Source organism: Toxoplasma gondii, chromosome III (assembly GCF_000006565.2).
Source record: "Toxoplasma gondii ME49 chromosome III, whole genome shotgun sequence".
NCBI classification, from domain to species: Eukaryota; Apicomplexa; class Conoidasida; order Eucoccidiorida; family Sarcocystidae; genus Toxoplasma; species Toxoplasma gondii.
Window position 1 is genome coordinate 217398 of NC_031470.1, and position 13209 is coordinate 230606.

The 13209-nt window shown below is 52.6% G+C and overlaps 2 protein-coding genes across 2 annotated transcripts; both read right to left on the bottom strand.

Annotated features, from left to right (window-relative positions):
* Nucleotides 1–1403: 1403 nt before the first annotated feature.
* TGME49_275802 (SRP72 RNA-binding domain-containing protein) lies at nucleotides 1404–10042 on the bottom strand. Its single transcript, XM_002371566.2, has 13 exons — nucleotides 9431–10042; nucleotides 8403–8683; nucleotides 8116–8187; nucleotides 7465–7669; nucleotides 6794–7173; nucleotides 6242–6292; nucleotides 5868–5957; nucleotides 4988–5338; nucleotides 4204–4649; nucleotides 3539–3612; nucleotides 3097–3178; nucleotides 2398–2463; nucleotides 1404–1955 (listed from the first exon to the last, which is right to left on the bottom strand). The coding sequence occupies exons 1-12, from the start codon at nucleotides 9558–9560 to the stop codon at nucleotides 2433–2435; spliced, it is 2193 nt and encodes a 730-aa protein (XP_002371607.2). The 5' UTR covers nucleotides 9561–10042; the 3' UTR covers nucleotides 1404–1955; nucleotides 2398–2432.
* A 1708-nt stretch (nucleotides 10043–11750) lies between these two features.
* Nucleotides 11751–13163, bottom strand: TGME49_275798 (microneme protein, putative; the record flags this gene model as incomplete). The annotated part of the gene is made up of 1 exon (XM_018781740.1): nucleotides 11751–13163. The coding sequence occupies one exon, from the start codon at nucleotides 13161–13163 to the stop codon at nucleotides 11751–11753; it is 1413 nt and encodes a 470-aa protein (XP_018638236.1).
* Between the last annotated feature and the right edge of the window lie 46 nt (nucleotides 13164–13209).

Below are 13209 nucleotides of genomic sequence, written 5' to 3' on the forward strand. Positions count from 1 at the left end.
GCACATCTGTGCTGTTCCGGACCCATAGGAAATGCCATGGAGTGACTTTCAACGGCACGTGTCGTTCCGTTTTTCTCTTCAAAACAAGGGCATGCATTGCGTTATGCCAAAAACAGATGTTTGCATTTTCTTTTCGTTGTTAGCAGCTCGAAACTTTTTCCACATTATCGGCTTTTGGCTTGCAGTTTAGGAAGTTTTTCTGTGGCACATTTGCACCATTAAGTGCTAGGCTGTAGATAAGCTTTTTCTGCAGAGAACGGTGGACTTGCCATAGCAGCTTGTCTACAGAGATGTAACTATCATTCCTACGGAATTCCCGTTGCGTGGACGGCGGCGTGCTGCTGTCAGCAAGCTGTAAGGTCAAGCGGATGGAGTTGAATCGAAGAGAGACGTCCACTGTCGCTTTCGCGACACAGAGGGATGATACAGTGGAGCCACACAAGCGCAGGAAGTCAAACGCGTGTGTTGGTCACAGACAACCATAGTATCGCACGACGTCCACTGCCTCCTCGCATTCCTTTGTGAACCTCACACTTCAGAGAAAGCAGAAAGCAGTCGTTCTACAGTACCAGCGCTTCCTCGGTGTAATTGACAGCTGCCCGCTGAGCAGCCATTTTCCGTCGCTGTTGTACGGGTGACATGAGAAATGCATAGACCACACACAGAGCACACCCCGTAAGGAACAACCTCCGCACCAAAGAACCATTGAATTTTTATCGTTTTCGTCTGCAACGTGTTGTGAAGTGGATTTGCGGTTCTTACGTTTTGAGAGGTCCTGGCATACGGTATAAACAGGAACATTTTCTCGGTGTTTGCGCCGGTCCTTGCTTCGCGCGAACTGGAAAACCTCTGTACGGTCTTGTGAGTCTGGTAACACCCGATGCCTTTCCTGGCATTGCGTCTCGAGTGATTCACCTGGAGACATCCCATTTCTTTCGTAAAAAGACCGGACAAAATCAACGGAACTGTCTCGCGGCGTTCTGAACTGAAAAAGAATCGTATCCAGAAATTTCGTAGACACTCGCACTTGTCAACAATCCCGAAGAAGCTTGCAGTACACTTCTGTATCACTACAAACGAATAATTCTATATCTGATGCTAGTAGGAAGTGAGACTCTTAGGGATTATCTCAGACGTCAAGCGAAAAAGCAACCCCATCGTGAATTGAGTCAAGAATGCAGCGAAGATCTCAGAGGACGTGGAGAATCCAAACGGGTTCGGAGTCTCTCTTGAAGTCTTGCGAATCTCACTACGCTAAGAACTCGAGGACTGTATTACTGAAGTTGCAGTTTTCATGCAGTTTTCTTCAACTCCTGCGTGCATATTTCTTCCAAACGACACGGAAGTGGAAGTGAGATGGATTTAAGACGGAAACAGCTTCTACTGTCTTTTCCTTCTATTGTCCTCAACCACGAGACGCGAGGAGCGTCCCCCTACAACCCCGAAAAAACATACTGCCTCGTTTTTCGTAGCACCCTTCGTGCAGTCTCTCGGTCTGATTCTCAGTACGCAGTGAGCGTTGTAGATGAGAAAGTCTATTTCCACGAAACGGAAGTACAAGTAACTCGATTCTCCCCAGAAGAAGCTCTTCAATAACCCTGTCTCAGTGACTCTTTAACGTGCTACAGGGTCGAACTGCGTAAAGGTCATTCCTATGGTTCTGCCGGAAGCAAATGAGACTTTATCTCTCGTCTTTCACACAAGAAACACCGTGAAGGTTCTTTCCGTCGACAGGAAAACCACGTCGAAAGCGAGAGAAGAGTGACGGTGTAGACCAAGCAAAGCGTAAAATCCCTTGCTTTTCCCCACGATCTTCTCTGCAGAGACAGCGAAGAGCCCCCAGTGTGCTGTGGCGCAAATCCTCGGCAAACCCACAAAACGCCAAGTCAATCTTCGCCATCCTCGCGGTGCAGTGCATCTCGTCCTACGCCCACACACTTATTCCATTACATGCCCTGGAAAAGGAGTTCACACACACGCCTGTGAATCGACCACCTTGAACGACACACTATCCTAAACATATATATATGTATATAAAAGTAGATAGATGGATAGACAGATACGCATGCATATATATATATATATATATATATGAATTTATGTGTACATATATCTGTATACATGGACACATTCAGGTGTCGGGAAAGAAATGCGTAAATCTCCAGGTAAATGCATGTACATTGCATTTGAGTGTTGGAGCAAATTTTCGTAAATGCATGCAATTTGAGAGTTCCTGCGGTCCTTGCGTGTTCCGTTTTTTCTCGAGTTTGCGTGGCTGCTCTCGTCTCAGTTATGCCCCTGCGTCTTCACCTCCGAAACTTGACAACGGCTGTGGACTCTCTGCGGCAGCAGCTTCTTTCCCTCGGCTCCCCGGTGTACTTACACCCGGCTGCCTACCGAAACATAAGACGTTTTCCGAAAACGCTTCACGTTCACTTCCTCGTTCCGCGCTTCTTTCGCGACCTGTGGAGACCCAGAGAGATGGAAAATCAACGAGACATTTTTCAGACGCTACAGGCTCCGAGTTCCAGCAGTCCTTTCCGTTTTCTACACTAGATCACCAGCTGAAGACATGTCGTTTGATTTCTCGAGAACCGCTGAAAAAAGGCTTTACAGTACTCGTTTGCAAGTGCACAGACCATTTCTCGGGGAAAAACACAGAGAACCGGAACCCTGTCGACAAAGAACGACGTTCAACCTGGCGCGGGCATTTATTATCCATGGCCGTGTGCTCGTATTCATACCATCATCATGGCAGTGAAATATCACTAACGATGAAACTTATTTGACTAACATAACAGCATGGAAGATAAAGGACCAACACATCACCCACATGCATGCCTACAAATCTATCTCCCAGTATGCCGTTGACACCCACAGTTTGTCTTTGTCGGCAATGCGCGACGTTCGGAGGAAGACAGCGCATGCATGTATATAAAAACAAAACAGTTCGCAGATGCGTTTGTGTTCGCATGCAGGGACGCCCGAAACTGTCTCTTATGTAAGCTGAGATGTGTACGCGTGCTGTCTGTAGTCTTGAGAGAAGAACACTGGTTCAGAGTTTTTCTTTTTCCTCTGGAAGACTGGAAGACATACCCAACGTTTTTATCTTTCGCCGCTTCTGTCTTCGCCGTACTCGGCCCCGCATTACGGAAACCCGTTGTCGCCTCTGCAGTTCCTGCACAGAGAAAAGAGTTCAACAAGCTGGACAAGATGTTCTTCACTGCAGAAAAAGAGAGTTCACGCATACTCGCTACAGGTGTACACTGCCTATTTACAGTTCTTCGCATGCGTACTGATATGCACATATGCGTGCCTGCACTAGCGTACCTATCTGAACTGTCTCGATGTCACAAGCATGCAAAAACATAGGATGTTCTGTAAATGCAAATGCATTCTCTGGACTGTCTCTCGGTGCCATATATATATATATGTGTATATATATATATATATATATATATATATGGCGGCACATGTCACAACTGGAACAAGAGAGACAGACGTCTCTTCTGCTGTGCGTTGTATCTGCGAGACGCACCGGGCGCGACAGCGCCTTGCGCGCCTCCTCGTCCAGCCTCTTTGCGGCGTCTGAGCATCTTCTTGTAACCAGTCCTGAGAAGGCCAAGGCAGAACAAAGTGACGCACAGGATGTGTGGTCTTTCTCGGTTTGAGTTCTCCCTCAACGTTGAGAGTCGTGGACGCTACTTGATTGAGCTAAAAAAATGCACATGTGCGACTTTTCGATAAGCTGCGAGCACAGCAGGAGAGCGAAAGCGAGAGCAACGAGAGGAAGAAGAGACAGAACGTACCCAGGAGTCGCGCAGGAGACGCGGCAGGCAATCTGTCCTGTCTTGTCTTCTCTGTCGTTTCTCAGGCACACCTCGAGAGGAAAGGAGACACATTGCCTTCTGCTTTTCTCCTCTCGCTTCTCCTGTTTCTCTCTGTGGGTTTCTTTCTCGCCTCTCAAGTTTCTTCTCTTCCGTCCATCTCTTCGTCTCCTTTTCTGCTCTTCTGCGTCTGCTTCACTGTTTCTCCCTTTCCTCTCCTTTCTCTCGCTTCTCCTCTTGATTCTCTCCACCACGGTCTCTCCCCCTCTCTTCTGTCTCTCGTCTTCCTCTGTTTCTCCTCTCTTCCTCCACTCCTCGTTTGTTTCTGCCTCCACCATTGCTTCTCTCTTTCTTCGTAATTCTCGAGTGTCTGTACCGTTCGCATTTGGGCAGCCATCTCTCCGGATCCGGCGGCAGGTGAGGTTCGTTCGGGTCGAATCCCTTCGGCCAGCGCGGCTTTCGTTTCTTCTTTTTCTTCTCAGCCTCTGCATCTCCGGCACTCGGTCTGCTCTCCTTCGTCTTCCTCGGCGCACACGCCGTCACATCTTGCTTCTCGACTTCGTCGCTGTCCAGCAGGAGAATTCTCTGCGGGATGCGCTGTCTGAGCTCCCGGAGAAACTTGGCGTCCGGCTCCGAAGAAGACGAGAAAGACGACGCATGCACGGCTCCGACGAGAGCTCGCAGATACTCGGGAGAAGTCGCCTGCGTCTGCGCCAAAACTTCTCGGCACTTCTGGCCAGCCGCCGCCCAGTGGCCCAGCGCCGCGCATGCACTCGCAGAAGTCAAGAGAACAGACACTGCAAAGCGAGCGCCGGAGTCGCCCTGCAACGCACAGGTGACCCACAGGCAGGCGGCGACAACGAACAAAACGCGAAAGATATTCCTGGTGGCGAGCGAGAAAAACGAGAGAAAAGAAACAGAAAGAGGGAGGAGAGGGAGGAAGAGCACGAGAACCGGGATAGAAACTGAGCGACAGATACACAGGTGACCAGACAGTGAAGAAGAGAGTGTGAACAAGCAACTCCCGCGTCGACCTGGAGAATGAACGAAACGCGGACACAGAAACGGAAACCAACTAAGGGAGAAACATGTACACACACGCCGAAGGCGTCCAATCGACGACGACTTCCCCAGCTGAAGCAAACGCGCCGAACACTCACCGAACTCTTGTCTTTCCAGGCTGTTTGCTCCGCCTCCAGAGACTGAATGGCCCCCTCCGCGTCGCCTGCGCGCTGCTGCATCGCCACGAGGTCTCGCAAAAGAGAGAGACGATCGGTCGCAGCCGACTTCTCTGGACAATCCTCCGACATGCTCTGCAAACGAGCGCGAGCTGCAGCGAGGACAGAAGACGCTCCCGCAGAGTCGCCCTGCTCCAAGCGCAACGCCGCAAGCGCCAGGTTCACCCGAATCTCCTCCGCAGGAGGCAGAGAAACGGAAGGAGACGAAGGAGAAGAAGAGGAGAGGAGATGTCGCAGCTGTTCTTCGGCCTTTGCTGGACGACCAGAGGCCAGCTGGAGAGACGAGGAGAGGCAAGGACGTAGATGCACGACGTTAGAAAAAAAGAGAAGAAAGGAACTGCCCAGAGAGAGACATCACTTACGCCTGTTCAAACTTGCGGAAACGCAAGTATAAACGTGGACATACATGCAGTACACTTTGACACTGATTAAGGCTCATTTATGCTGTATATGCGTGCATGCGTGTACTGACCGGAGACACCGATGCATGCACAGACACACGTAGAGATAAACGTACTGAATACGAAAACAGAGATCAATACATGCTGGGTCACTTTGCACCTTGCGGTGAGTTCCTGGAAAAAAAGAGGAGGACAAGACTCGTAAAACTCCAGGGAGATTCCTATGCACCTCTGCGCATGTTGACCATGTCGAAGCCGCGCGGTCCCCAGCTGTCGCCTAGGCGCGGCGACTTTGACCTGTGACGCGCGGAAACAAGTCTCTAGAAAGCAACGAGAAACTAAAGAGAACAGCAAACTACAAAAACAAAGTAGGACAACAAATTAAGAAAACAGGGACTCACCTGAAGCGCCGCTCGCAAGAGAATCAACTTTGGCTGTCTGGGACCGAACCTGGCGCTCGATGCCGCCAGCAATCTCCGCGCCTCTTCCAGCTGGAAAAACAAACGCATGCATTGGTTTAGGGGAAATGTTTCTTTTCGACCTCTGTGGTTTCTGCACTTTGCCTCTCTCTCTCGCGCGCGCGTCTCGCGTTTTCTGTTCCTTCCTCTTTCTTCGCACTCGAATTTCATTAAAAACGCCTTTGAAACACTCGCAGAAACTGCCGGAAGAGCTGCTCCTGTAAAGGCCATACGCCTACAACGGAACTGCATGCAAATCGGGTCTATCTTTCGCAACACAGAGTGCGAGAAAAGCTTCGCTTTCCAGACATCCTTACTCTCCCGGCGAGAATGAAAGCCACGCAGCGATTCACCGCCAGCGTCAAAGCCTAAAAGACAATACACAGAGACAACGCCGAAGACGCAAACAAATATCTCTCTGTCGAGGTCTATGTCGGCAAGTCTGTCGTTCAGATCTGTTTGTTTATGTAAATCTGCCTATTTACCTATGTCGATCTCCCTTCATCGCTCTCTACGTATACGCAGTCATCTGTATCTCCCTGTCTGTTTGCCCCCGTCTATATCTGTTTCTCTCTTCATTTGTCTCGATGTTTCTCTGTACATTTGTACACGGTGATATGCGTGAGGATGTGAAATGGCGCAGACGGCATTGCAGAAGGCGCCCCACAGAAGCTCGAGAAAGACAAACGAAGAAAAAGTACCTTCTGCACATCCACACACTCGCGGACATCTCGCCACATGCATCTGCATCTACATCTGCACCTAGTTGTGTGTTTGTATTTGTCGACGCATGCTTCTTTTGCAAATGTCGACAGGGAGGGGGGAGAAACTTCCGAGATTCGTCTCGCGTTTCACTCTTTTTTCCGGACCTGCGCCGTGGTGAGTTTCTGGTCGAGTGCTTGTCCAGTGCCTCGCGCAAGACGCTTGATGGCGTCGTCGAGAGTACATCCACCTGAGCGCGCGAAACTGGAGTCCTCGCTGCGTTCGCCTGTCTCGGTCAGCCTCCTGCGGGCGTCGTGGACGAACGCGTTTGTCTGTGCGACTGTGAGAACTGCTACGTCGACCTCTTCCGGTCCTTCGCCCGCAGTTCGCTCTTCCGCTACTTTCTGGAGCAGACGGGAGTAGAGCGCACTCGCCTCTTCTCCCCGACCTTGCAGATCTCGCAGAAACGCTTCCTGCACCAAGACGCCTGCCAAGTCTCCCTGACTCAAAGCCTCTTCCTCGACGCCACACTCTTCTGCGCAGAGCTCTGCAACAAAGAAGACACAGAGGCCGAACGATCAGGGAACGCCGTCAAGCGACGGAGTTCTACGGAGAGCAAAAGAAACAGATACACACGCATGTGCTGTCGCCTCAGCAGCAACGCCTTCTTCTTCAGTCGACCTCGGCTGTCTGGACAGCCGAACTGCCCGGGCGCTCGGGGCCGTCAAACGAGGAGTTCAGAGGGCGAATGCAGTTCGCGAAAGCCGTTATACAAAAGAAGACTCCACCCACACTGGCGAGGCGCTTCTTACTCCGGTCTACAGCATGCGTTTCTCACCTCGCGCTTGCTGAAGGAGGACGTCTGCATCGTCGAGGCGGCCCTCCAGGAGGCGGACGCAGGCGGCGTTGAACGGCAGTTCGTACGTGATTCCCAAGTTGCGTTCGACATGCCTCCACAATTTCGCAGGAACCAGCGAGTCTCGAGTCGCATGCGTTTCTCCGCAGCAGACGGTCGCGGAGAGGAAGTTCACCAGCAACGCCTCCTGCGAAAGACACTCCGCAGAGGAGACACTTGAAGCGCCACGGCACAGAGGGGAAGCGGAGAGCCAAGTGGGGAGAAGAGGACGAGGAACAGAAGGCAGCGAAGGAGGCGAAGCGGCGACAAAGGAGGTGAAAATGCAGAAGAAGAAGGAGAGCGGACAAGGGAGAACCGGGGGGAAAGGGGGGGAGCAGAATAAGGTAGACATGTGGGGAAGCGCAAGAGGACGACGAGAGCAGAAAACGAGGACAGACGTGAGAGGGATCAACGTGAAGAGCTTAGAGGACGGAGGATGCACGTTCTGAAGACAGACTCCTGTTGAAGGAAACGAGGGAGAAGAGAGCCGCGTGTATTCCTTTCGATCGCGACTCTTGTGAAAAAAACTGCGAAGACAGAAAAGAAAAGGTGGAGGAGAAGACGTTCGCCCAAAGAGAGCACCAAGAGTCTCACATTGTCGAGGTCGTCCTGCAGCAACTCTTCGTAGATCGCGCGGCATGCGCCGTAGCTGCCCAACCTGTGGAGCTGTACATACACCGGAAGACGCATAAGACACATCGGTGCGCAGGTCGAAACAGATCGCAGAACGGCAGATGCGTCGATTCGCTGGGCAGAGAGGACGTGGACGACGCGGCATCGCCGAAGAAAAGCTGTCTCGGCTGCAAGCGGGAAGAACGTCAACGCCTGCCCCGCCTCGCCTCTTCTTCGCTTTGTTTTTCTCTCCCCTAGTGGAGACCTACCGTCTGCGCCTTCAAGTGCGTGACGCGGAGGCGTTCTTCCGGGGGGAGCGCGTCGACAATCCGAGCGTTTTTCTCCAGAAGCTCGAGCGCTTTTTGGGGGCGATTCAACCTGTACAGACAGTAGGCTTCCTCGAAAAGGTACGCGCGCGCCGCCGCCTCCGCGCCTTCTTCCTCCACTTTGATCTTCTTCAGAGTCTTCACCAGCTCCGTCGCTGCAGACCAGCGCCCGAGTTGCAGCAGGCAGAAGAGGCGACTCCGGCCGCTGTCTTCGTCGAGGGAGACTGAACAAAAGACAACCGAAAACACTCTGGAAGGCTATCATCCCGCTCCTCAAAAGCATGCAGAGTCGACGCAGACAGTCTTCGCGCGTTTAGGAAGGAGCGACGTTTGTGGCGAGAGGCAATCGGAACGTCGCGTTTCTAAGGTATGCGCACCCAGGCGAGCGCGGAAGCCCCGCTGGAGAAGGAGGAACAGACACAGAGTCTCAGAGGGCAAAATGAGTTGACGGACTCAGTCGAGGATCTGGATAACAAAGTGGGGAACTGCGGCGAAAATGTGACTTCTGAACTGGTGTAGACTGGTACACAGCAGCCTCCATATCCGACGTCGAGAGCCAGCATTAAGAGGAAAAATGAACCATCGACAGCCTGAAAAGAGAGAAACATCTGAAAGCGGTGAAAAAGCAAAGCATGTGTCTCAGCTAATGCGTTTGACACGAACTATCCTGTGACAGAGAGAGTACAGATGCAGACAATCTGTGGCGGTTTCTTGAGCAAGAAAGCAAAGACCTTCCAGCTCCAGAGTTCAGCAACCTCTCGCGACAGTGCGGTTCACACGAGATCTTCAACGACAGAGACAGTAGTACGGTGCGAGCGAAGAAGAAGCGACAGAATCAAACAGACGAACGACGCCACAGAAGAGAACAGAGGATTCCACTCGGAGGAGAGCTGATGAACTGGAGCAGAAGAAGATCACAAGTTCTTGCGCTGTTGCGGGAGCTAAGGAATCTGGAAAGGCAAGGTCCTTACGTTTGCTGCAGACCTTAAGGGCCTGCTCGTAGTTTTCTTGCCGAAGAAGGTCGTCGAGGCGGCGAAACAAATCTGTCACTTCGTCTGGAGACAGAGGCTCCGACTTCTTTTTGCCTGCCTCGGCCGCCATTCTGCTGCGCCGAGAAGAGACGCGAGAAAAAGAATAGAAAGCTCCGGACGTCCTCGCCTGCGACTCCAGAGTTCGAGGATCTCCTGTGTTTGAGCTGCGCGTGCCCTCGGTTCCGAAGAAAAACGATTCAACGTGCAAGAAAGCGTTCACAGAAAACGAAACAAAACCAGAGAGTTGCACAGACACACAGGGGGAGGCTGAAGCAGCGCAGGACCTCCTGTGTAGCACAGATGCCGGCTGCAAAGAGAACTGCTTCTGAGTGACTGGAGAGGGAACCTGTTTCTGAGTGGACAGGACAAGTTGGAGCTTTCAGTGGAGAAAGGAAGAAAACTAACAGAGGGATCTCTTGCAGAACGAACGGGAGACAGCGGCCTGCGGAACTGGAAAATGCATGCACACCGGAGAGGGACGGCCGACGAGAGGGCGTTTTCGGAGAAAAAAAGAAGAACTGCTCGAATCTTTCAGCGAAGCGCAATTCTCCCGCTTCTGGCGTCACTGGTCACGTGTTTTTTAAACCCTATTTGCTCGAAAAAACGCTCCGCTTTTCGCCAGGGCTGCATGCGCGGCGGGGTGACTTCGGACCAGCGCCTGGGCTCCTGGGCTCGGCAAAAGCGGAAACTTTTTACACGTCTCTTTTCCCTGGGACTTTGTTGGTCGCAGTTAGTGTGCTCTCAAGTATTGGAAGTCAGATGGCTTGTTTTTGCCGACTCCGAGGGGAGAAGTTTGAGAGGGAAACTCGGAGAGACACTTCCATTTTTCTGAAACCAGAACGGTCGTCACTTTTCTCAGAGCGGGAGGACGATGGAACGGAATCTGGCTCACAGAGGGATCTTGAGATGACAGAAAACGACTCACAGTCTCAGATAGAAAGCTTCTCCACGATCCTACGGTCGCTAGTGACCCTATTTACTCGATTTTAGTTCCTCTCACGGGAACGCATACAGTCGAATCCAGCGACCTTGTCTCAATGTAAGAGTGGAGTCCACACGATGAGAACTCCAGCTGTGCCGAGTTTCGTCAGATTCGATCTCGCAAACAATACAGTAGGTCGTCGTCAATTTACAGTACTGTTGTGGCGGACTGATCTACGCTCCAGTCTTTCACTAAGGATTACCAGTTGACACGAACAGGAAAACCATGGGATGTTTTTGGCTTTCTGCGCTTCCATTTACTTTAGGAGAGACGGCAATTGTAGGCATGCGTGACGTATGTGCCGATTTTCCATCGTTTTTTTTACCAGTCTACATCGGGGAAGTCGGTAGCCTCAGGATTTAGACCCACCACGTTTGATGTAACAGGATGATGACATTTACGGCAGAGACACAGGAAAACCTTCTATAAACGAAGGCGGGAAAGGAAGACCACGAATGCGACGGTTGAAAACAGCCAGTCAGTGATGTGGAGTCTTGAACGTCTTCGGACAAGTTCAAGATTCACTGGGCCGGCCGCTCCTGCCGATCGACAAAACTCCGGAATGGCCGCTGTTTCTCCTGCGGCGAAAAATGCACAGTTATCGTTGAGACTTCGTCTGACACACAGCCCGCTTCCGCCTTAGTGCACAAAAGTAGCTTCTCCGACATTTCAAGCGCGGTGTGCCTCCTACAGCTACACGTTTGTAATTCCGTGTGGGTGGTGCATCTGTAGTATCCGTGAAACCACTTCGCTGCGCGGTGTCTGAAAGCGGCTTTCACGACTACTTCCTGGAATGGTGTCCGTTCCGTTTGACTACTCTGTTGACCCGGGTTACGGCTTCCCAGTGGCGAACGGATTCTGTGTGTCTTTCCTGTGGAAGACACCTGCAAGAACACCCAGCGAGGGAAACTGGAATCCAGCTGGCAGAACGAGTTCGGAGGTCGGGGTTCTTCGTCTCTCACAACGTGGTATCCGGCCTGCGGAGGCTCCCTTGTCGGGGCTCCAAGAGCGCCAAAAATGCATGAAACAAGATTTCTATCCACAGTGTCAGCACTGCATCGAGTGCGGCAGGAGACCCCCCGAAGCGGAGTCTAGATGGACTGTTGTTCGCCGCCCCTGGTCCCCACCACACTCGAGAGTGTTGGTTTCTGTCCCCCATCCCGTGAGTTTTTCGCACAACGTATGTGTCGCTCGGCCGAGAGAATCGCGGATCTTGTTCGAAAACGCGGGCGTGGCCCCGCCTACGGGACGTCCAGATTCTTTTCAGCTGCACACCCGTCAGTGTTGCGACTTTTTCATGAAGAAAAACGCCCCAGCGCCACAGATCCCGATGCCGACGACGCCCCCAATGACCCCGCCAGCAATTGCGCCGGCGTTTACCCCTTCGCCGTCATTTCCGCTGCTCTGGTTCGTGGGTTTCGAAGTCGAGGTAGCAGTGGTGGCAGGCGGATCCACAGAGCAGGCTGGAGGGCTGCACGGTTTCCCCTCTTCAAGACAGACTTGTGTGCCGTTGACGTACCGGACGACGTGACCGACCTTGCAGGTGCACTTGTACTCGATCCCGTTTTCTTGAGACTCGCACTTTTCCACTGCCGAGGAAGGGCCACAAGGATTGATGGTGCACGGGTCGTTTTTCACGCACCGCTGGCGCGCAGTATCTTCGCTCAAGCGGTAGCCCTGTTTGCAGACGCACTTGTGCGAGTCGATGCCCCCGATGCACGTCTGGACGCCTTCTGACCCGCAGCCGTATTGCTTGCAGATGTCCACGCATGTCGAGAAGGAAGTGCCAGTCGACACTTCGGTGTACCCTGGCTTGCAGTCGCACTTGTAGCTCTTGCCCGCCTCCGAGGTCGGGACGCAAGTTCCCTGGCCACACGGGTTGCGCACCTTGCATGCCTCGACCACACATGAGGCGCCCGTCCCCACGAAGGGAGACTTGCAGGTGCAGTAGACACCTCCTCGAACGGTTGTCGTGCTCGCGATGTAGCCGCAAGTCGCGTTCGGACCGCAGCGCGCACACTGAGACGAGTTGCACTTTCCCCAGCTGTACTGAGACAGGAGGAAGCTGTCAACGGCGCACAACCCCGGAATCCGTGTGCACTTTTCTGTGGAAGCCAGACAGCAGTCCTCTTCCTGACAGTACGCTTCCGTAGTGCCGAGCGAGGCGTTGTGGCCCGTACCGCAGCCTTCGTCGTTGTACGCTTCTCGGCAAATCCACTCCGACCCCGAAGGCAAGATAGGGTCGGTTTTCATCAAGTGCGAGTGCGTCTGAAGAAGTGCACTCTCTGTATTGGAGGAGTGAAGTTTGAACGCATCTGCCCATTTCGCAGAAAACATCCCTGACTTACCCAAGTCGTCAATGTGAGACGGACAGTACGCGGCGAACATGAGGAAGACTGCGGCAATCGAAGTCAAGGCATGATGACTGCGTAAATGCAACCGTCCAGCCAAAAGTAAACGCGAACTTCGCCGAGTCAGCAGAGCTCGGCATCTGACAGGCTGCCCAGCCGCGAATGCCTTCCCTTCACGGCGTTGGACTGCTTGGACAACTCCGGAGGTCCGACCTGCAGCTGGCGTTGACACTGCAGCGGGTTCCTCGTCAGACCCGGCCGCGTGGTAGAGTGACGACGGGCGGCATCGCAAAGAGAAGCTCTGCATTCTCGAAGGATGGAAGGCGTTTTCGTGGCTCATGGTGCAAATCAAAAACAGCAACGAGACATCGACGAACGCTAGACCG